Source organism: Elephantulus edwardii, unplaced genomic scaffold (assembly GCF_000299155.1).
Source record: "Elephantulus edwardii isolate Elephantulus edwardi_28Jun2011 unplaced genomic scaffold, EleEdw1.0 scaffold00226, whole genome shotgun sequence".
In the NCBI taxonomy this organism is placed as follows: Eukaryota; Metazoa; Chordata; class Mammalia; order Macroscelidea; family Macroscelididae; genus Elephantulus; species Elephantulus edwardii.
This window is the reverse complement of record NW_006399976.1, coordinates 4061770-4089221: the sequence shown is the minus strand read 5'-3', so window position 1 is coordinate 4089221 and position 27452 is coordinate 4061770. Positions and strand designations below refer to the sequence as shown.

General features: G+C 41.1%; 1 protein-coding gene across 1 annotated transcript in view; it reads right to left on the bottom strand.

Moving 5' to 3' along the window:
• Positions 1 to 381: 381 nt before the first annotated feature.
• The window catches only part of LOC102844017 (zinc finger protein 699-like), a 28045-nt gene continuing 974 nt past the window's right edge, over positions 382 to 27452 (bottom strand). Inside the window, exons 2-6 of the mRNA XM_006898351.1 lie at positions 20002 to 20125; positions 19529 to 19691; positions 3737 to 3863; positions 2636 to 2786; positions 382 to 1804 (exon numbers count right to left, since the gene is read on the bottom strand). Of these exons, the coding sequence (XP_006898413.1) occupies positions 382 to 1804; positions 2636 to 2786; positions 3737 to 3863; positions 19529 to 19691; positions 20002 to 20125 (1988 nt within the window). The remainder of the gene's footprint in view (positions 1805 to 2635; positions 2787 to 3736; positions 3864 to 19528; positions 19692 to 20001; positions 20126 to 27452) is intronic.

Here is a 27452-nt window from a genome sequence, read left to right as displayed (position 1 = left end):
AAAACCAAACAAAAACGCCACATTCTTTATGTTTACATGGTTTCGCTGCCATATGTCTATTTCCAGGTTAGAGAAAACATGATGAATGAATGGTATATTACTTATATGTATATTGCTTCTCTCCAGCATTCCTACTCATATATTTGAAAGGATGAAGGACTTTTGAAGACATTCTCATATTCCTAACATCCAGAAAGACTCTCTCTAGTTTGACTTAGGAGGAAGAATAACTAAAAATTTTTCTACATTACTAACATTCAAATAATTTCCTCAAATATGCCCTATTGTGTGTGTGTATGTGTGTGAGTGTGATCTGTAAAAAAAAAGGAGGTCTGAGTAACAGCTGTCTCACCTTCCTTACAAGCTCTCTGCTCTGTGAGGTTAAGGATGTTCATTAAGGACTGAAGACTGAATAAAGGCATCTCCATACCCCTTCCATTCATAAACTCTCTCTCCACTGTGAATTCTTTTATGTCTAGTGAGGGATGAGGAGTCAGTAAAGGCTTTTCCACATTCTTTACATTTATAAGGCCTCTCTCCACTGTGAGTTCTTGTATGTCTGATGAGGTGTGAGGTACGACTAAACAGTTTCCCACATTCTGTACATTCATAAGGCTTCTCTCCACTGTGTGTTCTTATATGTTTAGTGAGGTTTGAGAAATGACTAAAGGCTCTTCCACATTCTTCACATTCATAAGGCTTCTCTCCAGTGTGAATTCGTATATGTGTAGTGAGGGCTGAGGAATTACTGAAGACTTTCCCACATTCCTTACACTCGTAAGGCCTCTCTCCACTGTGAGTTCGTATATGTGTAATGAGAGATGACGACTGACTGAAGACTTTCCCACATTCCTTACATTCATAAGGCCTCTCTCCACTGTGAGTTCTTACATGTGTAGTGAAAGCAGAGGAACCAGTAAAGGCTTTTCCACATTCCTTACATTCATAAGGCCTCTCTCCACTGTGAGTTCGTATATGTGTAGTGAGGGATGAAGAAATAGTAAAAGCTTTCCCACATTCCTTGCATTCATAAGGTCTCTCTCCACTGTGAGTTCTTATATGTGTAGTGAGGGACGAGGAATCACTAAAGGCTTTCCCGCATTCCTTACATTCATAAGGTCTCTCTCCACTGTGAGTTCTAGTATGTCTAGTGAGGGCTGAGGAATTAGTAAAGGCTTTCCCACATTCTTTACATTCATAAGGCCTCTCTCCACTATGAATTCTCAAATGTGTAGTGAGAGACGAAGGATCACTAAAGGCTTTCCCACATTCTTTACATTCATAAGGTTTCTCTCCACTGTGAGTTCTTATATGTGTAATGAGGGCTGAGGAATGACGAAAGGCTTTACCACATTCCTTACATTCGTAAGGTTTATGTCCGCTGTGACTTTTTTTCACACTAAGTGATGAAGGACAGGTTTTCCAACATTCTTTATATTCACCCTTACGAGCTTTCACAGGTGTCTGAAAGGATGGGAAATTTCCTCCATATTGGTTACAGAAATTTCCTCCATATTGGTTAAATTCATGGAGTTTCTCTGCACTTAGATGATTCACAGGAGTGCTTAAGTAAGGATAGCCATACGCTTCTTCATAATTCTTACACTGATAGGTATTGCATCCAGTTTCAGGTACGATACAATGCCTATATGATGAATGATCAATGAAGGAGCCTCCATATTCAAGGCTTTCAGAAGGATTTACCCCTGTAGGAGTTCTTTTGAGCAGCTTTGGAATCTGACCAAAGGATTTTCCACATTGATTACGTTCCTTATTTTCATGGAGGTTCTCTACCATATGCCTTCTGTTAAAAATAGGAAACATGCTGTTAGAAATAAATTCAATAGTATTTCATAACTAAGACAAACAGTGAGGATGTACTTTTTTTAATTTTACCATGTTTCACAGATTAAATAATTTAGTAGAGATTATATTCTTGCCACCAGTTTTGCCAAATAAATTGTGTCTGTATAAAATCAGGTTCTTCTTCAATAGGGTGGCTATGAGTCACCTACAACTTGACGGCACTTAACAACAATAACAGAAACATAAAGATCAGTTGGCCTAGTGGACAGAAAGTGATGCTACCAAGCCAAAGGTAGATGACTTTCAATCCACAGCCCTCGGACCTGTTTTTCATTGTTTTTGGTCAAATATTCTTCTAGGTCGTGCAGCCCTGCTGTGTCTACTTGCTGTACAGAGGTAATCTGTGGTTGCGGTGAAGCTGAACACTGTGACACTGATGTGTCAAATGTCTTAACGGTTACCCATGGCAGACAGTGTTTGGTGGAGCTCCCCAATTAAAACAAGCTTGGAAGCAGGAGTGGCATCCACTTCCATAACAGCTTGCCTCTGGAAACCCTATGAACCTGGAGAAAGGATGAAAGTCACAAAAGTGTTGAGGACTTTCATTCATAGGGTTGCTATGAGTCACTTACAACTCAATGGCACTTAACAACAACAACATGTATAAAATGTGCTTCAAGTATTCAACATACAGTTCACACTTATGAACATATTATGAGAACTCTCTAAACATACAATGTATGTATATATTTATATATTTTTATTTTACTGTCACACACTTTCAGATCTTTTGTTGAGCACAGGTCTCTCCTGTGTCAATAGCACTCACCTCAAGTAACTCCCCTGGCTGTTATGCTGATCTTCAATGCCATGCAATTCACAGATTTCTCCTAACATGGAGGACCAGGTGTCATTCTTCATGATTCGCACTACGGTGTGTTCACTGGATAACTTTTCTCCATCACTAAAGTTTCGAGAAACTGACCAATGATTGAAGTTGAAGTTTACAATATGAAATAAAAAGGAAAGGAATTATTAGGAAGAAAAGGGCAGCTGTGAGCAAAGAGAGACTTTAAGGTGCTGGCTGTTTGAAGACTTGGGCAATGATCAAAAGGCAACTTACTAGGAAATACTTGATGACAACTGAGAATGACAGTGATATAGTGTGTAGTTGGGACAGTCAAGTAGAAAGATATTGGACAAAAATGCACATATAATGTGGAAATACTCAACACTGATGCAATAAGAAAATAGAAAATGCTTACTCCACAAGAACTATTTTTTCATGAAAGTCAGAAAAGTTTAGGTATATGAGAAATTCCATTTCCTCAATCTAAAAGACTTTTTCTGGTTTATCCAAATCTAGTTCCCCCTATACAGAACTGGCCCTTCAAAAAGTAATGCTGCCTGTATGGTCCTACTTGACATAGTGGCTCTGGATAAATCCCATCTCTATACTCCTGAAATCATTATCATGCTTTTACTTCCGTGGTAGAAAAAAAATGGGTAAAGAGGATATGATGCTTATGGGGAAGACAATTAAGAGCAATAAATGTTTCCCTGGCATGAAGGCTGTTCTCCTAGGAGTGTCTTTAAAATGTGAACTTATTTGCAGCAAAGTAATCATGTCAAGTTTGTGATAAACACAGGAGAACTCTTTATTAGGTCTCACGTCACAAATCTCTGTGACTCAAATGATTTCTGAAGAAAACAGTCATACTTAGAGCCTCAAAACGTTTAACCCCAAGACAAATAAGTTAGTTTAATACATAATTTATGTTTGTGTTTTTTTTATGGAAGTCAGAATATTTAAGGCCCACAGAGCACATGACCATGACCATTCTATTCAACAATGCATTCCCAAATGCTGAAGTAAGGTCAATGATCACACACTAATAAATACATTTATTTTAAATTATGCCATCCTTACCTACAGATGCCAGGTTTATGAAGGTTTCCATCATCACATCTATGTATAGTTTCCTCTGAGCAAGATCCAGCAAAGCCCACTCTTCCTGGGTAAAGTCCACAGCCACATCCTCAATGATCACTGAATCCTAAAAAATCCCACATATTCTGGTTCAGCCAAGGTACCACATACCATATTCTCCAGTGTGTGCAAAAGAATGGGAAATGCTGGCAGTGCAGAGTTGGACAATTCAAAGAGATGTGATACAAAATCTAATCTACCAAGGTCTACTCTAGGTTTTAGCCACCGGCCTTGTCGCTTCGCTATCTATACTCACTTTCTCACTAATTACAGCCTGTCTCACAGATTTAATAATAACACTAGACACAATGAACTAAGTTTATATTTCCAAATCTAACTGTGGCCAATCTCAGTCTAGTTTTTTCTATCAATGGTCTAGAATAGCTAGAACACATAGTATAAATTAAAAACAAATATTCTGCAGAATCACAATGTATTAGGACCACCTGCTAAAAATAGAATATCCTTTTTCATAAATATTCATTTCATGTCTGTCACCTAGTTTTCAATAATTCAGCAGCTGTACTGCCATCTTCTCATCCCTTTTATCAAGTCAGGTTATTAAGAAGTTCAAACACATTTAGGTGAGCAACTTAGACACAGGAGAATACAAATGTCTTGACAACTATCGAACTTTTGAGACGTGATGCTACTCCACTCCACTTAGTAGTAAGGATTCCTTCACCAAACATACATTCACAGAAACAGCAAACAAGACACCTAAAGAAACACAAGCTACTGTTACACTAGGATGAAGAGCTCTTTTCCTGATTAAATGTAATTAGCATTACGAGATTACAGTCAAATTGTTAAATGTTTTCTTATATATATCTTTGACACACAAAAAAAATTATTTTGTAAATAAGTTAATCAAAGGACAGAAAATTATGAAATTCCCTGTGAATCGTATGAAACAGAGATTTAAATATTAGGCCTCCATTTTTTTCTCTTATTCACATTTACAGCTCCCAGAAGGCACACAAGCATGACTACTCAAGTTCTGACCAATGGCACCTTCTAAACTATAGAACCAGCTTATGAAATAATATCAACCTCTTGACTTGCCCCTATACAAGGGCAACACTGTGGTTTGTGATGTTAATACTAGACAGAAGAGTAGAGCATCTGTAGAATAGAAAAGTTCCATTTGTCAGGGCAGAGGGTGAAGTGCATTACCTGGATTATCGCAAATCAACTCTAACAAGACAGTGTTACAGAACACTTTGACCCAAAGTAAAAAGTCAGAGGTTTCCTCAACTGCAGAAGGCCATATTTCAAAGAGATCAAGAATAATCCTAACATTGACTACTCATCCACTCACTCTTCCATTGGGTTTCCCTGTGAAAATTACACAGGAAGAGATGCTCATCTTTCTTCTGTGGAGGCACTGATGGATTCAAACTATCAGGAAGGCACGGCCTTTGGTTAACAGCACAACTCCCTAAGAACTATGCCACCAGAGCTCCCTCCATTCATACACATGGCAAAATGATCATTTCTTGAGCAACAAGGGTATGTGAAAGCCTCTGAAAAAAACCTCACACAGTAGCTCATTTTCTCCTAATAATGGCTCTCCTAAGCAGATACTGTTTCAAACAATTCATTGCTGAGGAACATTACAGACAACAAATCATATACGCAATGTCACATAATTGGAATGTGGTTGACCTAGAGGCAGAACCCAAGGCTCAATTCCTGACAACTTTTCTGTTCAAATGCAGTTTTTCTCTTAGTCCACAATAATACCATAGATAATCTACAGTTCTGTGGAGTACTGAACTATAGGAAAGAAAATTTTATTAAGACAACCTGAGATGCTCCTTTTCTAGGCTAATTTCTGTTTATCAAGCAAGACTGTTTCCCCTAAGGCCTTTACTCTGGCTCCTTCCCTTATAAAACTGATATAGATAATATGACACAGAGCCTACTTTATATGGGACAAAGAAGATACACCAGTAAACTAAACAGAACTATCCAGCTACAGGCTAAATAAAGCAGGACTTTGAACTGGTTCGTCATTGTAAACACAGGCCACATAGGCATTACCTATTAACTAAATCTGTGGCCTGAGGAGTTTAATTCAACCAGATAAGGCTGCCTGTCCATTTTTGTTACTTCTTTTCAATATCACACTGGAAGTCCTAGCCAAAGCAATAAAGCAAGGAAAGGAAATAAAAGGCCTCCAAACTGGCAAAGAGAAACTAAAACTATCTCTATTTGCGGGTGATATGATCGTCTATCTAGAAAATACCAAAGATTCAGTAAGAAAACTACTGAATCAAACTGACCAATTCAGCAAAGTGGCAGAGGACAAGTTCAACATACAAAATCAAACTTCTCTTCAGTAACAAAGCAAACTCAGAAAAGGAAATAAGGAAAGCAATGCCATTAACAACAGCCAATCAAAAGACGAAATATTTAGGAATAAATCTAATCAGAGATACAAAAGAACTTTACAAAAAAAAAAAAAACAAACCCTCGCAAAACTATAAAGCATAACTATGAGAAATAAATGGAAAAAACATGCTCTAATGCTGGAAGACTTAACATTGTGAGAATGGTAATATTACCAATGTTGTTGTTATTGTTGTTGTTGTTGTTAAGTGCCTTCGAGTCATAGGTGACTCATAGCAACCCTATGAACGAAAGTCCTCGACAGTTGCGTGACTTTCATCCTTTCTCCAATATTACCAATAGCAACCCACATCCAAAACAATCCCTATCCAGATACCCTGAAAACACAATCATTGAAAAACACAATCATCAACTCAATATGGAAAGGAAAAAGAACCTGGACAAGCAAAGAGACACTAAAGAATAAACACTAAGTGGAATACATCACTCTCTTATTTCAGAACCTACTACTCAGCCATTGTATTCAAAATAGAGTGGTACTGGTACAATGACAAGTACATTGACCAATGGCATAGACTTCACAACCCATAAATAAATTCACCCATATATGGATGACCGATCTTTGACAAAACTGGCTACTCAACTGCAGAAAACTGAAATTAGGCTGATATTGGACAACAAACATGGAAACTAACTCAAGATGGATCAAAGAACTCAGAGTAAAAGTTAAAAAGTATAAAAAGTCATGAAAGAAGAAACTGGGGCAAACTCAGGACCCTTAGCTATGACTTAAATAGACTATCAACTCTAACCAACAGACACATGATCAACAGAGGATAAATTAGATGATTGATTGTTTTTTCTAAGTGCTGTCATGTAGATCACCCCTCACAGTGATCCTCTGAAGAGCAGACTGGAATTTTGCTCCATCTTTCATCAACCTCATGATCTCCACTGTGCTCAAGCCCACTGTGACAGCATAGTGTCTTCTCTTTCCTTGACCTTCCTCCGCATGTTGTCTTTTCCAAGGACTGATACCTCCTGACAACACACCCGAAGTAAGTGAGACAAAGTTTCCCCATCTTTGCTTGTAGAGCAGGTTGCAGCCCAGGGGCAGACTTAAAGGTTCCAAGTCATCCTTTTTTGCCACATCTTTCTCTTTCAGAGCAACTGGAGAGTTCAAACAATCGTTTAGCATCTGAACACTTTACCCGCTGTGCCACACCAGTCCCTATCACTGCACCACCAAGGCTCCTAAAGTCTTTCAGAATTCTGGAATTCAGACATGCTAATGAACTGTCTTTGAAGACCCTTATTTATGGGTAAACCTGAACTTGATCTGCTCCTACATTTTTTACAGCCTCAGAAACTCCCAATGGAAGGTCAGCTATGGGTCAGCTCTGACTCAACAGCAACAAGAATAAAGACACGATACATAACCCAATAAGGAGCTGTGCTGGGAGTCCTAGAGGGAGACTCTGAGGATGAGTTCCCAAGACAGAACCATTCAGCTGAACCCTTCCAAGTTTAGGGGCCCACTGAAACGAAACAGAGAATAAAATGTAGCTGTTCTAAGTCACTATGTTTTGTGGTTGGCATTACACTCTCATGAGGACGATCTGTGGCCTAATTAGTTCACTACCTCATTATCCATTAATTTCCTCTAATTGCTCTTCCATCCAGTTTCTGATGGCCATTCCTATTTGTCACACCATCTTCCAATAGCTATAGCCTCTAACTAGCCCTCTCAGTCTTCTGTGAGAGAAGCTGTTACTATTGTGTTGGCCAATCTCTTTAATGGTCAGAGTTACTCTTAGTCCCTTCCAGCTGTGTTGTTGTTATGCATCATCAAGTTGGAACTGACTCATAGCTGACCCTCCAGTGGGTTTTCACACGTGAGGAGACTGCCCATCTTTCTTCAGTGAAACAGCTGGTGGATTTCAACCATATGCCTTTGGACTGGCAGCACAAATGCTTATCACTTACCCATCAGAGCTCCCTCTTCCAGCCATGCTGTTGTTAAGCGTCATCAAGCCTAAACCAACCTATAGCTGACTCTCCAGTGGGTTTTCAGAAACAACAGAACGCACAGGAGGAGAACACCCATCTTTCTCTCACAGAGCAGCTGGTGGATCCAAACTGCGTACCCTTGAGTTGGCAGCACAGTTCCTTACCACTATGCCACCAGAGCTCTCTCTTCTAGCCATATCCCACGATAACATCAAGTGATAAATTACCTTTTATCCCACTAGAAAAGTTTAGGTGGCCAATAAGAGTTCAGTTTATACTAATCCCAGACCTTATCCTGCTAGCCACACAAAAGCCCTTTCATACAGGTCCCACCTCCTGTTGTCATGGCCCCTTGTATAAATAACCCCATGTATGAACCACATTAAGTGTGCAGTGTCGGAATTAGTGAGACTGGCTCAGGACAGAGCAGGGTTCAAAACTGCTGTACATAAGTTCGCTATGAGTTGCAGGCAACTTGATGGAATCTAACACATGGCCTGCACTGAGGTTTTTTGAGTTTTTCTCCCTTGAGCCTTTGAAAATTAAGTTCTATTTGATTTCTGGCCTTTTTACAGGAGTTTCACTTTCTCAGGTCACACCTGACAGGCCACACTCATGACACCTAAGTGTCAAAGTTAAGACATATACAGCAATCTTTGAGTCAAACTAAAGACATATACAGCAATAGATAACGGAAACACTGTGCTTGAGTGATTGTCTGGAATCTTTTAATTGTTCCACGCCTCTCTTTTCTACTTCCCACTACAGAACTATGATTGCTGAGTTTACTGGAAGCTGTGCCACAGAAAGCCAAAAGTGCCTAACTAGTCAGAGTTAGACCATTCTAGAGTCAGAAACCTAGAAATCTTTTCACGTACTAAGACATCAAGAAAGAAAGAGACGTGACTCTCCTCAGCTTCAGGAATCCTTGCTCAGAAGAGTCTGTGACAAACATAACCGCTAACCTGCCTCTCTACCTTCTGCAGCTTCCTCTCCTTATGTCAGTGGGACATATGGCACCTGTGACCCTGGATATACTTCTCAATCTGGGCAAATGTTCATCACAGGTCCTCTGGAGGCACATAAAAGTAAAGGAGTAATGTATACATTTTTTTACTGCAGTAATTTTTTTTTTGTTAGAATTGTTTACATTTGTGTTGGCATCTCAGTTACTTAATTTGGTAACACTGATTATATTCTTCAAGTTGTGCAACCATTCTCACTCTCTTTTCCCAAATCATTCCAACACCCCTAACATAAACTCAATGATGGCTAAGCAAAAACTCCCCCTTTTCCTTCCATCTCACTCTTTTTTCCCCCCTCCATATTTTTTAAAGCCAACTTTTTTTTAATTCAGCAGTAGGGGTTGTATACCCGCTTTAGTTGCACTAATGTTAATAATGTCTGATAACCCACTTCCCGTGCCACCTCACTCTTAAACTCACTGCCACTGAGTCAGTTTCAACTCACACCTTCTTCTGAATCCAGCTTGCTTTCCATTACCCAAAGCATGCGTATTTGTTTTATGTTTATCTTCAGTATGGACTATTTAACAGAAGGAAACCAAAATCCTCACAACGAGACTAATGAACACATCATAAATGAAACAAAATTTGAAGTTGTCAATGATTTCACTTTACCTGGAACCACAACCAACACCTGCCGAAAGACTAATTAAGAAATGAAACAACTGTATTGCATTAGGCAAATCTACAGCCTCTTTAAGGTGCTAAACAGCAAGGCTATTCCCTGAAAGACTAAGGTGCACCTGACCTAAGCTAAAGTATTTCCAAAAGCTTCGAATTCATGCAAATATCTGACAACAAATATGGAAGAATGAAGAAGAAGTGATTCCCCTGAACTTAGGTATTAGGGAAGAATACGAAACATAGCATGGATGGCCAAAATAAACATATCTGTCTTGGATGAAGTGCAAGAATGTTGCTTAGAAACAAAGATGGTGAGACTTTGTCTCTTATTCTCTGGGTATGTCATCAAGAGAGGCCTGTTAGTGGAGAAGGATTTCACAATTGGAAGAGTAGAGGGTCATCAAAGGAGAAGACCCTCAACCAGATGGACTGACACAGTGGAGCAATAACGGGCTTAGACACAGAAGGGGTTGCAAGGATGCCACAGGACCAGGCAACATTTTGTTCTGCTGTTCACAGGGTTGCTACAAGTTAACAGTTGACTTAATAGAATCTAACAAGAACAATAATATCAGCAAACTGTATACCTAGAAAAAGTTTAACTAGCAAAAGTTGTACGATAGGTATATTTTCAGCAAAAAAGAGAAACTGCAGAGGCTATTTACATACAGCAAAAAGACAAAAAAAAAACTGGTTCGTTGCTTTGAATAGTCATGGTTTTATGAGACATCCAGTTAAGGGAGTCTATTAAGGTGTTCTGTGCTTATACTTTACTTTCTGGTGTGTTGGGCCTTTGGATCTTAAAAGATTGCAATCAAGGGAGCTCTGGTAGCCTAGTGGCAAGAAGCTGCACTGCAATCCTGAAGGTGCACCGTTTGAGTCCACCAGATGCCCCGCTGGAAATGGAGGGGCAATCTCCTCCTGTGCCACTCTGATACGATTCAACGGTACACAACAACAACACCACACAAAAATATTATAATCAGCCACCTAAGTCATAATAACTGGTCCCTATTCATGTGAAGCCAACAGAGGAAGAAGGAGAGTCAGGAATAAACGGAGAGTATGAAATATGTGATTAATTTCTACATGAATAACTGGCTCTTTTGCCATGTAACCAAAAGAACCAATATGTAGAAGGACGAGAGCCTTGATTAGGGAATTATGTTTATCACACTCCTGAGAGTTTCCAGACAAGAGTATTTCCACTAGAAAGAAGGATGCGGCAAGAGCTACTACACATGATGGACTCACTTGTTTCCAGTCTCTTATCTGGTGACAGCAAGAAACACCTAGCCGCATCCAGGACCCAGTAAGTCAAGCCCTTTCCTTACTTTCTGTTCTTTTTTAACTCATCACATAATGTGAGAAGTGGAAGCTACAGTGCCTGTGGAACTTAAGAAAACAGTGAGCAAAGTGGAACAAGGATGGCGCTCACTGGCCTGGGGCTTAGTCTCTTCAGCCACAGACGCTTCAGGCTCTGGGTAGGTGATTCTGTCACTAGCACAGAATACCAAGGCCCAGCGTGGTAATGCTAATACCCCTGGTGCTAATTCTGCAGTGCACATAAAGAAGGTGATTCATGGCAAGAAAAATCACTAGTCTCAGTGGAGCAGGGTCTTAGGCTGCCTCCCAGGACCCAGTCCACTGATCCCTCTAAAACCCTTGTCTCTCACAGAGGAGGCACTGGGACCAAAGCACACAGCAGTCCCCCAACAATAAATCTTGCATCACACCTCTTTACAAGAATATTCCAGTTCTCTGTGGTACTCACCATTTTGTTGCTCCAGCTTCTGGAAGTCAAAGTTAATGTTCTCTCTGAGCCAAACAAGCCCCTTCAGTACGAGGAATGGGAGTAGACGCTGAGATAGTTGGCACTTTGGAGGCAGATGAATGTCTGGTCCACACAGCCTGTCAGAACAGTTGAAATTCTTACTTGTGATTGCAGGGATGTTCAATATGTTTATTCTGGATTCCTAGACACTTGGACCAGACTAATTCTCCCTGTGTCACACCTGGGATCTGAAATGAAAGTAGGATGGGGACACAATCTTGAGTAAGAGAGACTGACAGGTTCTTGGCCTTCAGATCTTCCCCCCAGGCAAGGATTCCTCCCCGCTAAAGGCAATGTTCTACCCTGAGGGTATATGCATTAAGGTAACAGAAGATTCAGCTTTTCAGGGTATATAAAGAAACTGTTCGGATAAACAAATTGTATTGTGAGTTATATAGCCTGTTACCTTCAAATTGGTCTTAATCTTGAATTACAGCCTATTACCTTCCTATTAAATCTCATAATCATCAATATGGTTTGTGAGTTTTGCATGGTCATTGCAATTATTTAATCCAGTATAAAAAGAGAGGGCACAGAAAGGGGAATGATAGTATAAGGGTTGATAAAAAGGTTAGAGCATAGAGTTATGTCGGACTTCCAGTTTTAGGAATCAGCTTTGAGCTGCTGCTGACTATTCTCATTCCAGCTCTTAAAAGTTAGATATAGTCTTGTTGTTAAGTACCTTAGAGTCAGAAATTACTCATTGCTGACCCTCAAGTAGGTTTTCAGAGACAGTAAATCACATGGGAGATGTGGTGTTAGCTTAAAAGTTGGCTTTTCTAGCCATTGCATTAGGCTCCTCTGGTCTCCAGCTATCTTAACTGCAGACATATGGTCTTGCAAGTCATCAACAGCTGTGGGACTAGTGTAAGAGAGTGCTTCCCACACTGAGGAGAAAGACTTGAGGAAGATTGGAGCAAGATTCTAGTGAGAGTGATACCCTGGTGGTAAGACCCTCGTGATGGTAGTGGAGAGACTGTGACAAGAACGCAGATACTGTGGAGAAATTGCTGCAAAACTGTGGAGAAACTGTGGCAAAGTGTAACATCAGGCTTATCTTGCATTTGTGCTGGCCACAGTCAATGGTTTTGCTGTTCTTACCAGCTGCTTGAAAGAAAAGCTGACTTACAACTGCTGTGAGGCAAAGCTTGCTGGATAACTGAGGAAACCAGAGGCTTCTGGAATATGTGTTGCTGAACTGAAACCAGGACTTTTTATAATTAAGGAACTGTGTTTTCCTGTTAATCTAGCTTGAGACTGATGAACTAAACCTGAACTTACAGATATTCTTTGCCTTCCTACTCCCTAATCTATTTCTCAAATAAATCCCACTCTTGGTCTCACAATTGATAGTAAAGTCCGTGAGTCAACAAATATCAAACCTCTTGCTATTGATGTGGTTCTAGAGGCACCCTCGGGCTGGGCTATGAGTTCTTTATCCGCTTTCTGTTCAGGGGCAGTGAGGGGTTGTGCTGTTTTTCCTCCCTGTGGCCCTTTCAAAGAGACATTCATGGTCCTGTGTCCCCATGTCTCATTTTCTGCTCCTTTTGATAATGAGTTTCAGAAGGAGTAGAATTCGTTGTTTCAGACTCACAGAAACATGGTGTGCTTTTGTAAATGTGGGGCTTGAGGAGATATGCAGTTAAAATGGTTATTGTTTGTTTCTACAAAGTGGGAGAAAAAAATATCAAAGATTAGTTTTGCTGTTACTCAGGTATAAAGAAAGGTTGAGAAGTTGCTTTATGACCTGAGACAAAAGGGTATAAAGATGAATTTGAGCTTCCTTCAAAGGTCTATTATAATGCTTTTTTCACTCTTTGTATGTCATGTCTGTAAAAAGGATTAAGGGTTTTGATAAGCCATATGGTAATAAGAGGGGGAAATGTATTAATGGATGTATTAATTGGATATTCAAAAAGGGGGAAACTGTCCTAAAAGAATGCTGATAGAAGTTGAACTTGATATAGCGTGGAACTTAACCCAAGAAAGATTAAGCCCCACCCAGTACTCTGAGGAGAGTTACATTTGAAAACCAACCAGCAGAAAAAGACTTTTGCAATGAAACTGAAGCAAGGAAAAGCTGATGAGTATGCTTAACTCATGATGACCACCAGGGTCTATTTGATGAGTGGAAGAGGGAAGCCTCTGAACTCCCTTTCCAGCACTCTCAAGTTAAAGGAAGCAGGAGAGCATGCACAACTCATGGTGACCACCTGGGTCCAGCTGATGACTGGAAGTGGGAGATGTGAAGTAACGTAGAGCTAGGCTGAGTGTGGACTTGTTCCTTCAGCACTGTCACCCTAGAATGATGAATGGATCAATGAACAAGGGTTACTGGTTTGTGGAGGAGGGAGTCTGGGGAATCTCTAATGTGTTGACTTGGCCCATAGGGGGCTACAGAGTAAAACACAGGAAGAAGTGCTGATAATACCCATCTGAACTTAGCCACGGATGGCTGGGGGCGGCGGGAATGTGCTGTCCAGAACCCAACCAGATGGAGAGAAGATGTTTCGTTCTATGAGTTGGTGTGAGATGGATAGATATGGTAACTGAGGCAATGGGGGCTGGTGTTTCAGAATCAGTGAGACTGGCTCAGGACAGGGCAGGCTTTAGAGCTGCTGTACATAGGGTCACCATGGGCTACTCGACAGCACATAACAATAAACAACAGTAACATTCTTTAGTTTGTTTGGGTATTATGCTGTTTTGGTTTTTGCTTTCTGAATGTTAAGAGACCATAAAGTACTTACTGAAGAGGATCAAAGACTATACCATTCAGAATGGATTTCATCTTACCACCAAGAAAACAAAAATCCTCACAACTAGACCAACAGGCAACATCATTAAAATTACAGAAAAGGTTGAAGCTATAAAGGGTTTAGTTTTATTTGGATCCACAATTAATACCCACAGAAGCAAAAGTCATGAAATCAAATAAGAAACAATTCAAGTGTCCATCTAGGGAAAGACAGCTAAAAAAAGCTATGTTAGATTCACACAATGGAGTATTATTCATCACTAAAAAACAATCATGAATATGTGAAATATTCAATTGCATGGATGAAACTAGACTATCTTATGCTGCATGGTGTCAGTCACTCACAAAGCAACAATTATGGCATAATATAAAAAAATTAAGGAAAAGCGTACACACAGATAGAATCAACCCTAGAAGGTTAATAGGGATGAGAAAGGAGAAGGAGATGAGCAAAGTTGAACGTATCTTGACTGCACATTTGGTCTATTTCAGACTGAAAAATTTAACACAAATTTTCAATTTCCTCTTCTTTGATTTTGACTGTTGGTGCATATAATAGTCATATTAACACATCTTCTTTGTATGTGTATCCTACCATTCACAATACTGTACTTCAAGACAGACTTGAAATTGTCTTTTCAAGTATGCCTGCAACACCATTTGTTCTCTGTTTTTCATTCGTGGCAGGGTATAGCATGCGACTGTATGTTCCGTTTTTAAACAGACCCCAGATTTTGCACATTTTCTCTATTTAAGCATCATGTATCACGTTCAGCAGGCAGAAGACACCAAAAACTCCTACCACGCAACTATAGTATTTTTCAACTGGTTTCTACGCATTTGAAAGTTGAACAATGAATAAGGACAACAGAAGAATTAGTGTCTTTGAACTGCAGTGTTGGAAAACAGCAATGACTACAGTACAGACTGTCAAAAGAATAAATAAATCTGTTACGGGAGGAAGTGCAACTAGTGTGCTCCCTAGAGGCAAAAATAGAGAAAGCTTGTCTGCTATTGTCAGGAGGAGCTGGTCCTTGGGAAACGGTACCATGCTAGGAAAGGTGGAGCATTATCACAACAGAAGGAGACCCTCAAGAAGACAAGGTTTGAGATCTTGAGGATGGCGCAGGGTAGGGCAAGACTCCAATCAGTTGTTCCCAGGGTCACTGTGAGTTAGAGGCAGCTCGACAGCTCCTAACAACACTCACCACCTCTCAACAACATACAGCAAGCAAACGACTTTAAAAATGGGCAAAAAGCTTTATAGACAGATCAAAGATATACAAATAACCAGAAAGCACATTAGCCACTAACAAAATACAAATAAAAAACACAGTGAAATACCAACTCACCTGCATTAGAATGGCTACTTGAGAATGACAGAAAGGAGTTAAGGAGAATGTGAGGAAATCGTTGGGATGGTTGTGAAATGGAGCTCTGTGGCATAATCCAAAGGGGGTTGTGCTGCTTTGAATCCACGTTTGGCCATGAGGGAGAAGGATGGGCAACCTCTTCCTATGTGCTTTTATAGCCTCTGGAAAACACACTGGAGGGGCAGCTATGAATCAGTTCAGACTCAACAACAATGAGATTTGTTTGTTTTGCTTTCCCATGAAAACAGTGGGCTGTTCTTTATGCTAAACTTACAAGTTACAATAGGACCTAGACATTTCCATTTTTAAGAAAATACCCAGAAGACTTGAAAGCAGAGGAAAGAGATACTTTTATACTCACTTTCACTGCAGCACTATTCATAACTGCCAAAAATCAAAATGTCCATCAACAGATGCATGGATGAACAAAATGTCATATGTGTGATGGCTAACTCATTGCCTTTGCATCCATTCAGACTCATGGAAACCCTTAAGGACAGAGTGGAAATGCTCCACAGGGTGTCCAAGGATGGAATCTTCACAGAAACAGACCGCCAACTCCTCCTGCCCAGGAATGGCTGATAGAGTCAAACCACCAGCCTGCTGATTATCAGCCAAGTCCTTAGCCACGGGGCAACCAGCACTCCAATTAGTCAATCATGACAAAAAATTCTCATAAATGTTACCAGATAGGTAGAAGGATCTTCAGAACACTATGCTTGTCAGTAAACACAATGAAAATATAGCCAATGTCTCTGAAACACTTATGTAGGTATTGTTAAATGGAAACCTTATTTTGCCATGCAGATTTTTAATGAAAATGGAATAGTAAGACACACACACATACTGCAAGTAATTAAATCAGACACAAAAGGATAAAATACTGTATTATTCCATTTACATCCAAATAGATAAATAAATAGCAATCAACATTTATCACTGATTATCAAGGTGCATAGAGAAGAGCGCAGGAAATTAACACTTGAGAGGATCTCAGTTTTTGCTAAGGTGAATGGAAAACTTGAACATTTATAATGGTAACAGTTAAATAACATAGTGACAGTAATTCAGGTTACTGAAGTGTGTGCATGTATGTGTGTATAAATAAATCAATATATATCTATATTGTTGTTGAAGTATGTGCGTGTGTGTGTGTGTGTGTATATACATATTGTTGTTGTTGTATGCCGTCGAGTCACTTGCGACTCACACAGAGACCCTATGTACAACAGCCCTAAACTCTGCTCTGTCCTGTGCCAATCGCACTGTCTCTGATACATCCATCCTGATTACCCCAATCACTGAATCAATCCACCTCATAGAGGGCCTTCCCCTCCTGCGCTGTCCTGTCCCTCCACCCTACTAAGCATGATGTCGCTCTCCAAGGACCTGTCCCTCCTTCCAACATGTCCAATGTATGTTAGACGGAGCCTCAGAATCTTTGCCTCCAAGGAGCCGCCCGGTTTAACCCTTTCCAGGATGAATCTGTTTGTTTTCCTTGCAGTCCATGGTACCCTCAGCACTCTTCTCCAACTCCAAAGCGCAAAGGCATCAATTCTCCTTCTATCATCCCTTGTCATTGTCCAACTCTCTGATGCATAACAAGTGATTGCAAAGACCATGGCCTGTATCAGATGTACCTTAGTCTCCAGAGAGACACCATTGCTCTTCAGTACTTTGGAGAGGTCACTAACAGTAGACTTTCCCATCACAATACGTCTTTTAATTTCTATATAGCTTAAATCGGAAAAGATTAGCACATGTATTTTACACTCCACACATATACATATATGTATACACAAAGATAGTATAAGATGACATCAATACAACAAAAACAAAAAATGTAAATCAATGATTTACAGTATTTGAAAACCAGTTAGAGGGTTGGCTATGAATTAGTTCTGACTCGATGGCAATGAAAATGATGACAAAAAACCCCGGAAATTTGTGTTTCTTGGGCTGTATGTTTAGGTAAAAGAATGAGTATTTAGACCACACAGGGAGTAAAGAAGGAACTCTGGTAGCTCAGTGGTAAGGAGCTGTGCTGCCAGCTCAAAGACATGTAGTTTTAATTCACCAGCTGCTCAGTGGAAGAAAGATGGGTCATCTCCTCCCTCGCAATTTCCAGCCTCTTCAAACCTGCTGGAGGTTCAGGTAAGAGTTGGCCCCAACTCAACAGTATATAACAACAGGGAGTACATGGATATGTAAAAAATGTAATGCCAAAAATAAGTAAACTGAACTGCTGACACCCACAAAAAATTAATGCCACTCCTATGTAGTGCTAATGTAATGAAACAAAAATCACATTTGTAGTTCAGCAATGTGTAAAGGGACTTCTGAACAGAAATGGCTATGAAGCCTCTGATTTTTTAATATGAGGAGGGGGAGAATAACATAACTATTTCTATTTAAAATTCAACTTGGTGAGTTACAACTCTAAATATTAAAAAAAATGTAAGAATGCTAATAACACTGGAGCTAGGAGTAATTTTACAAATAACACATTTGATTAAGGTAATTCACTTTTTTTATATTTTTTTTAAATTTCATTATTTTTTGTGTGTACCGTCAAATCAGATCTGACTGGTACAGGAGGACACTGTTCCTCCTCCTCGAGCAGAGCATCTGGTGGATTTAAACTGTGCACCTCTGAACTTGCAGTTGCAGCTTCTTGCCACTAGGCCACCAGAGCTCGCCGATAATTCACTTTTTAAAAATATATACAGTTGCTGTTAAGCTATATATTTTTCCTAGCTTTGGTACATATATTCTATATTACTACTTCTAGCTTAAAAAGAAACACATTTTCTAGTCAAATTAAAGACGCTCTACACATTTTAAAGATGTCACACACTTATCATACTAAGCTTCCTCATGTTTAAATTTATTCCCTAAAAGTTTCAAAATTCACATTTTTTAAAGCAAACGTACATTGTATGGGAAATGAATCTGCGCTGTAAAATATTCCCCTAAACCACAAAGAAATATTTTAGTGGTGGCATTTTGTTTTGTTTTGTTTTTTAAAGGGTACTTTGTAAAAATAGTTGCAACAAAAGATGAGGCAGTTTCTGCAAGACTATAATGCGCTGACTCGCTGGGATCTAATTAAGTATTTTGATTAACTTCATCACACACCCCTCCCACGCTGCCATTCTTCCCAGAAGCTGCAATTCTGGCATAAGGAAGGAATATGCATGCCTTTTGCTCCGACAAGTCTCCAATAAGAGTTTCAATGGCAGAAACTGGTGCTGAACCACCCGCATCCAATCCTGTAGAGATTCTGCCTGGACATCTTTTGATCATGAAGACACATGATGTGTGTGTGTGTGTGTGTGTGTGTGTGTGTGTGTGTGTGTGAGAGAGAGAGAGAGAGAGATCCTGAAGATACAGGGGGGTGTGTGTGGGTGTGTGTGATCCTGAAGACACAAGGGGGTGTGTGTGTGTGTGTGTACACCTTTTGATCCTGAAGACGGGGGGGGGGGTGGGTGCGGGGGGGGGTGTGTGTTGTAATTTGTTCGGCCACATCAGACTTCAGCTTTGATGAACTACAATTGGACATTCTTCGACAGTCAGGTTTAACCGACAAAGATAAGTCCTCACGATGTGCCTCTGATTCCTTGAAAATTTCTTCCTGGAATTCGGATACACAGGGTCCTAACTGCATGTACTAAGTTCCAAACTCATGTTTTCTAGCTTTTCGTTTGTGTTCAACGCCTGAAACTACTCAAGGAGGAGGCTTCTATTCCCCACCACTGTATCCTTGTCTGCCCAGCGGTACAGAAAACAAAGGCGAGCCAGGGCGGCGCAGCCTGGAGGGGGTGGGACCCGGGCATTTGGACTCAGACCCTGAGCTGCCAGGAGGCCCCGGGGACTCTGCGCTTCCGACGCTGCCGGTCTGGAAACCACACTTTGCCTTCAAATCATGCATATGATTTTACCTGTCAATGCACCGAGACACCTAGGTCCAGTACACCAAGTGCGCTGTCCAGACCCCGGCGGTCCTCAAAGCAGCTGGGAACCAGGAGGGCAAGGGGGTGGGTTGGGCACCCGGAGAAAGTGGCAGCGGCGAACAAGGATAGCAGCGGCGGCAGGGGAGCCGGGGTGGAGGCTCCTGGCACAGACCGGCTGGAGCACGGCGCAGGACAGCAAGATCAGCCTCCCCCAGCTCCGCGGACAACTGCCGCTACTGGACCACACCGGACGTTGACAGGCGCAACACCCACCTCCCGACGGCGCTGAGACACAACCAAACATGGCTGGTGGGCCGGGAGCCGCACTTCCGCTTCCGGTTTCTGGGCCCGTCCTGGCATAGAGGTCCGATGACGTTAACGGAGCCAGTGGCGCCACCTAGTGGCCGTGGGAGTTCAGTAGTTTACCCTGGAGTTTAACATCTGTCAAGATTCTTTTCTCTATAGAGAAAACTCTGTTGTTAGGTGCAACTCATGGTGTATGAATAACAGATTTCAACGTTGCCCTATGTTTTCTAAACTGTGAGCTGGTGATGGTGGTGATGGTGGTGCTTTGTGGCGTCGACTCGCTTGCGACTCATAGAGACCCTTTGTACAACAGCTCCAAACTCTATCCTGTGTTAACCTTCTTGTCTGTGACACCCCCACCCCCATTACTCTTGTCACTGAACCAATCCATCTCACGAGGGTCTTCCTCCCTTGCACTGTCCCTCCACCCTTCCCAGTATGATGTCCTTCTCCAAGGACTGGTCCCTCCTTGCAACATGCCTAAAGTATGCCAGACAAAGCTTCAGAATCCTTCTTGCCTGGTTTCATCTTCTCCAGAACGAAGCTGTTTGTTCTCCTATCAGTCCATGGTATATTCGATACTCTTCTCTAACACCACAGCTCAAAAGTATCAATTCTCCTATCATCCCTAGTCATTGTCCAGCTTTTGAATGCATAACAAGTAATTGCTGGATCAGGCACGCCTTAGTCTCCAGACTGACATTACTTTCCAGCACTCCAGAGAGGTCCCTGACACCAGACTTTCCTAGTGCAATTCGTCTTTTGATTTTATGGCTGCTGGTACCAAGAGTGCTGATTGTGGAGCCAAGAAAACTAAAGCTGTTAACAATCTCAATTTCTTCACCATCTATTATGATGCTGTCAGTTGGCCCAGTGGTGGAAATCTTTGTTTTCTCGATGAGCTTCGATTCATATTGAAGGATGCAGTCCTTAAACTTCTGCAGCAAGCGCTTCAGGTCCTCCTCACTTTCAGCAAGCAAGGTTGTGTCATCTGCATAACGAGATTGCTGATGAGTCTTCCTCCAATTCTGACACCACATTCCTCTTCATAGAGCTCAACCTTCCGGATGATCTGTTCTCCAAACAGATTCAAAAGGTACGGAGAAAGGACACATCTCAGGTGTACACCCTTCCTGATTTTGAACAATGTAATATTTCCTTGCTCTGTTGTGATGACTGCCTCCTGGTTCAAGTATAGGTTCCTCATAAGTGCAACCAAGTGTTCTGGAATTCCTATTCTTCCCAAAATTAGCCACAGTTGCTGGTAGATACCTGCAAGTCAGTTGACTCACACCAACCTAAATAGAGCAGAATGAAACCCTGCCTCGACCTGCATTGGCCACACAATCATTCTATTGTTGGGCACTTGGGCTTCTTTCAACTCCTTACTATTATAAATTTTGTTCTTTTGTACAGTAGAATTGGAATCTGCTCAGCTGACCCTTCAGAGGCAATAAATTGCCCAGGGGGAAAATGCCCATTTTTCACTTGTGGAGCAGCTGATGGATTCTAACCTCTCTATGACCCTCCACTTTTTACAGCATGATGTGTGCCTACAACGATTAGTTCCTCCTAATAATATGTTCTATGTGAATGAAATTAAGTTTCAATATATTTGCCTCTAAGGCACACTCTGATTACACTTCTTTGAGGATAGGTTTATTTGCTTGGCAATCCATGGGCTGTACTATTTTATGCCACATTTCAAATGCATCAATTCTTCTTTGGGTTTCCATATTCATTGTTCAATTTTCACATGCATAGAAAAGACTGAAAATATCATTGCTCACAATTATGAGATATCATCTCACCCCAGTAAGAATAGCAAAATTTAACAGAACAGCAAATAACAAATGCTGGTGAGGTTGTGGAGAAACTGATACCCTTATTCACTGTTGGTGGGAGTGTAAAATGGTGCAACCACTATGGAAGGCAGTATAGTGTTTTCTTTAAAAGTTGCAAATAGAAATACCATTTGACCCAGCAATTCCACTACTGGTAATTCACCCTAAAGAAACTATAACAGCCACCCAAGCAGATATATGCACACCCATGTTTATTGTGGCTTTGTTCGCAATAGCAAAGAGTTGGAAACAACCCAATTGCCCATCAAACAAACAAATGGATAAAGAAGCTCTGGTAGAGTCACGTGATGGAATGCTATGTGGCATTGAAAAACAAGGACCTCATGAAATATTATTCAAAATGAGTGACCTTGGAGGACATTACGCAGAGTGAAATATCTCAGTCACAAAAGGACAAATATTGCATAGAACCACTGTTGTAAAACAGGACTGGCATTGGGGTTGAGGGAAGACAGAAGGAGGGGATGAATGATGTATGCTGCATTGAAACAGATTAGGGAAAGAACTGTTTAAAAGGAATATATGATTGGGTATTATTGTCATGACAGAAGTCCATAATGAAGGCTGCACAGTGGAATGGACTTGAGGGGAGGGATTATTTAATAATGAAAGAGTTTTACTTTTCAAGAAGAGTGAATTGGAGGGGAGGAGTGGGCAAGGAGAAAAGTGCAATAATGAATGAATGGAAACCCTAAGTCTCTGTAAACTTTCGTTAAAATTAATTAAAAAAGAGAAAGAAAATATCATTGCTCTATGAAGATGGTGCCAAAAGCAAAGAAGGAAGCCCCTGCCCCTCCAAAACTGAAGCTAAAGCAAAGCCATTAAGGGCCAAGAAGGCATCCTGAAGGGCATCCACAGCCACAAAAAAGAAGATTTGCACATCACCCACCTTCTGGAAGCCTAAGATACTGAGACTCTAAAGGTAGCCTAAATACCCCCAGAAAAGCACCCCCAGGAGAAATAAGCTTGACCACTATGCCATCATCAAGTTTCCCCTGACCCCTGAATCAGCCATGAAGAAGATAGAAGATAACAACACACTTGTGTTCATTGTGGATGTCTAGGCCAACAAGCACCAATTTAAATGAGTTGTAAGAAAGCTCTATGACATTGATGTGGGTGAGGGTGCAGCCGGAGTGCTCTTTGGAGGCAAGAATGATGAGGCTTTGCCTCACATAATTTGGGCATGTTGCTAGGCAGAGCTGTTCCTTGGAGAAGAACATGATGTCTGGAAGAGTGAAGGGTAAGTGAAGGAGAAGCAGACCCTCAAACAGGTAGATTGACATGGTGACTGCCACAACGGGTTCTTGAAAAGTGAGGATGGTTGCAGGAGAGAACAGGGTTCAGAGTTTTTGTTCATGGCATCATACTCAATTCAATGGCATCTAACAACAGCAACAATAAGATGGGTATGGGTAACAAGCTGACAAGAGATGGACTGTGATATTTAAGGTTGTGTTTCAGCTTGACTGACTATGATTCTCTGGTTTGACAGCAGTAATGTGGTCAATCCTATGATGAAGTTTGAAGTGCAATAACCATTGTCTTGATGGGATCTGCTATGAGAGGCCAATTCTTTGAGGGAGAGTTTCAAGGAGGGTGGGAATGACCTGTATTAAGTATTTAAGAATGTCTAGAGGAGCAAACTTGTGTTTGCTCTGCTTCAATTCTACTTCTGGTTGACTCCCCCATTGGTTACTTAGACCAACAGCCTACATTAGCCACCAACTTTGGATTCAGCAGCCCCTACAGCAATTGAAGAATCTTTGCTTATGAGCTGCATACATGGGATGTGCAAGCTTCTGGTTGCAAAAGTGTAGTTTATAGAGGATATATCAATCTCTATATATGTATTTTCATTCCTTGGTTTATCATTAAAAGAAGAGCATGGTCACTGCAGATCTTTGCTTTGACTATTGCTTCTAATATTTGTCACATAATAACTTTGCATTCTCTCGGACCAAATTCCCTTATAGAGTAATAGATAAGATGTTATCTCCCTTACAGAGATTTCTTAGTAGGATTGTGACTATGGTAAGGGAGTTAGTATATATGTTTTATTTGTTTCTTGCTGAGCGTGGGGTTTGCTTGCTGTTCTTTTCTACTTTTTGGAGAAGGATTTTATTTTTCTCTTCCATTTTTGATATGTTTTCTTATAGCTATGAACTGCTTTCTGGGTATTGTTGTCTCTCAAATGTTTGCTGTGCTCAGTTTTTATTCTCATTTCTTTCAAGAAGCTTTTAAATGGATTTTTTTTAATTCCTGCAATTATTCAACAGTGGTCAAGCAAGGTGCTATTAAACTTCCAAGTGCACTATTTTTCCTGCTATAACTTCTTGTGGTTATTTCTATTTTATGGCATTGTGACCCAAGAATATGATTTTATCAGGATTGGTGGAAGATCTATCAACAATCTGCGTTATGCAGATGACACAACCCTGCTTGCTGAAAATGAGAAGGACCTGAAGCACTTGCTGCAGAGGGTCAGGGACTGCAGCCTCCAACATGGATTGAGGCTCAATGTCAAGAAGGCAAAGATTCTCACCACTGGACCAATTGGCAGCATCAGGATGGATGGTGAAGAGATTGAGATTGTTCACAGCTTTAGTCTGCTTGGCTCCACAATCAATTCTCTTGGCACCAGGAAATAAAAAGGCGTATTGAGATGGGAAAGTCTGCTGTTAGGGACCTCTCTAAAGTACTGAAGAGCAATGGTGTCTCTCTGGAGACTAAAGTGTGTCTGATACAGGCCATGGTCTTTGCAATCACATGTTATGTATCAGAGAGTTGAACAGTGACTAGGGAGGATAGAAGGAGAATTGATGCCTTTGAGCTTTGGTGTTGGAGAAGAGTATTGAGGGTACCACGGACTGCTAAGAAAACAAACAGATTCATCTTGGAGAGCATTAAGCCGGGCTGCTCCTTGGAGGCAAGGATTCTGAGGCCTCGTCTGACATACTTTGGTCATGTTGTAAGGAGAGGCCGGTCCTTGGAGAGGACATCATGCTTGGGAGGGTGGCGGGCAGGTGCAGGAGGGGAAGGCCCTCTAGGAGATGGATTGATTCGGTGACTTGGGTAATTGGGATGGGTGTGTCGGAGACAGTGAGATTGGCACAGGACAGAACAGAGTTTAGGGCTGTTGTACATAGGGTCACTATGAGTCGCAAGTGACTCGACTGCACATAACAACAACAAATGGTTTTTACATTTATCGAGACGTGCCTGGTGGTCTAACATATGGTCCATTCATAAGATCATTCCATATGCATTGTTATGTACTTTTGAGTCAGAATCAACCTGTAGCTGACACTCCAGCAGGTTTTCAATGACATTAAATCACACTGGAGGATATCTCCCATCTTTCTTCCATGGAATAGCTGGTAGACTTGATCCGTGTGTCTTCATGTTGGCACTGCAGCTCCTTACCAATAGGCTATCTGGGCTCCCCAGTGCTCCATCTACAAATATAAGAACGTCTATCCAGCTTGTGTTAGGTGAAATAGTGTATATATGTCTATGAATTCAAGTTGGTTAATTGTGGAGTTTTCAATTAAAATGGTATGTTTCAGTGAAAACTTTGCTAATACTATTCTGGTATTATCTTTTTTTTCAATTCTGTTAATATTTCTTTTGTCCCTTTTGCAGCTTTATAATTTGGTGCATATACATTAGGGTACTATTGATCACTTAATCATTATATTCTACTTCTTTGTCTCTTAGGCTTATTTGTAACCTGAAGTCTATTCACTGGTTTTGTCTGTTGTTGTTATGTGCCGTCAAGCCGCTTGTGACTCATAGCAACCCTATGTACAACAGCCCTAACCCTTCTATCCCTTGTCAATCTTATTGTGTCTGACACACCTATCCTCATTACCCCCTTGACAGAATCAATCCATCTCATCAAGAGTATTCCTCTCCTGTGCTGTCCCTCCACTCTCCCATGCATGACATCTCACTCCAGGGACTGCTCCTGCCTTGCATCATGTCCAAAGTAAGTCAGACGGAGCTTCAGAATCCTTGCCTCCAAGGAGGAGCCAGGCTTCACCCTCTACAGAACAAACTTGTTTGTTCTCTTATCAGTCCATGGTATATTCAATACTCTTCTCTGGCACCAAAGCTCAAAGGCATCACCTCTCCTTCTGTCATCCCTTGTCATTGTCCAGGTCTCTGATGCATAGCAAATAATTACAAAGACCATGTCCTATATCAGGCACACCTTAATCTCCAGACTGATATCATTTGCTCCTCAGTACCATGGAGAGGTCTCTGACAGCTGACTTTCCCAGTGCAATTCATCTTTTTATTTCCTGGCTGTTGGTACCAAGAGTGTTGATTGTAGAGCCAAGCAAACTGAAGCTGTCAACAATCTCAATCTCTTCATTAGAAGTTAATAATACCATTTCTACTTTCTTTTTAAGCTGCCATTTGCTTGGTATATTTTTTCACCCTGATTTTTATTGTATCTTTATCTTCCTTTCTTAGGATTAGGGTGGGATACAATTCCCACCTTCCCAGAGGCTTATATAAGCTCAGTGAGCCTGGGTGCAAGTTTTCCCTTTGGGATGCCTGCTTTCCAGCTGCACTACAATTCAGTCATGTGAGTCTTTCCTCATGTGATACTGATAGGCCTCAGTCTCTGTAAAGCCTTCCACCAAACCACCTAACCCAAGGGACACAGAGGAGTGATGACACTGAACAAAGGAGGGACTGCTCATGGAGTTATATAGCTAATCAAACACTTAGGACACTGTTGACTCTACACTTCTTGTAACTGGTCTGCTACTAATCTGAGCAGAATGAATTATGACTACAACTGGTGTCAGAGTAGTGGGATTCATCAGAAAGGTCAGACTGTCTGTAACAAGTGGCTTTGGAGAAAAAGGGATGAACTAGAGAATGAGAAACCTCTGGTCTCTGGATGGGATAAGAAACAAGTATGGATTAATTCAGTTATTATGTTGCAGCCAATTACCCAAGGCAAAAGTTACTCATGGGATATGAAGTTAGTAGACCGAACTCCTGAGAAGCTGGTTAATTGGATGCACAGAGAAATATAGAATGATGAACAAAGAGCAAGACTTAGAATTCCTTGATTTCTGCTATCAAGTAGTGGTAGCAATTGCAAGAGAAAAGAATGTAGGAACTGAAAAGTTGACATCAGGGACAGTCATGCCCCTTAACCTCAGGATCTATCTGGAAAGAAAAAAATGGTGTAGGAGCAACCAGAAAAAAAATCCTCTGTACTGTGGTCCCCAAAACAGTAGTCTAGGAGACAAATGGGCAGGATCAAGAAACTGCTGTAAGCAGGAGATATGACATGTTGTTGTTGTTGTTATGTGCCGTCGAGTCGTTTCCGACTTATAGCGACCCTATGCACAACAGCCCTAAACCCTGCTCCATCCTGCACCAACCGCACCGCCTCTGACACACCCATCCCGATTACCCCAGTCACTGAATCGATCCATCTCATAGAGGGTCTTCCCCTCCTGCGTTGTCCCTCCACACTCCCAAGCATGATGTCCCTCTCCAAGGACCCGTCCCTCCTGGCAACAT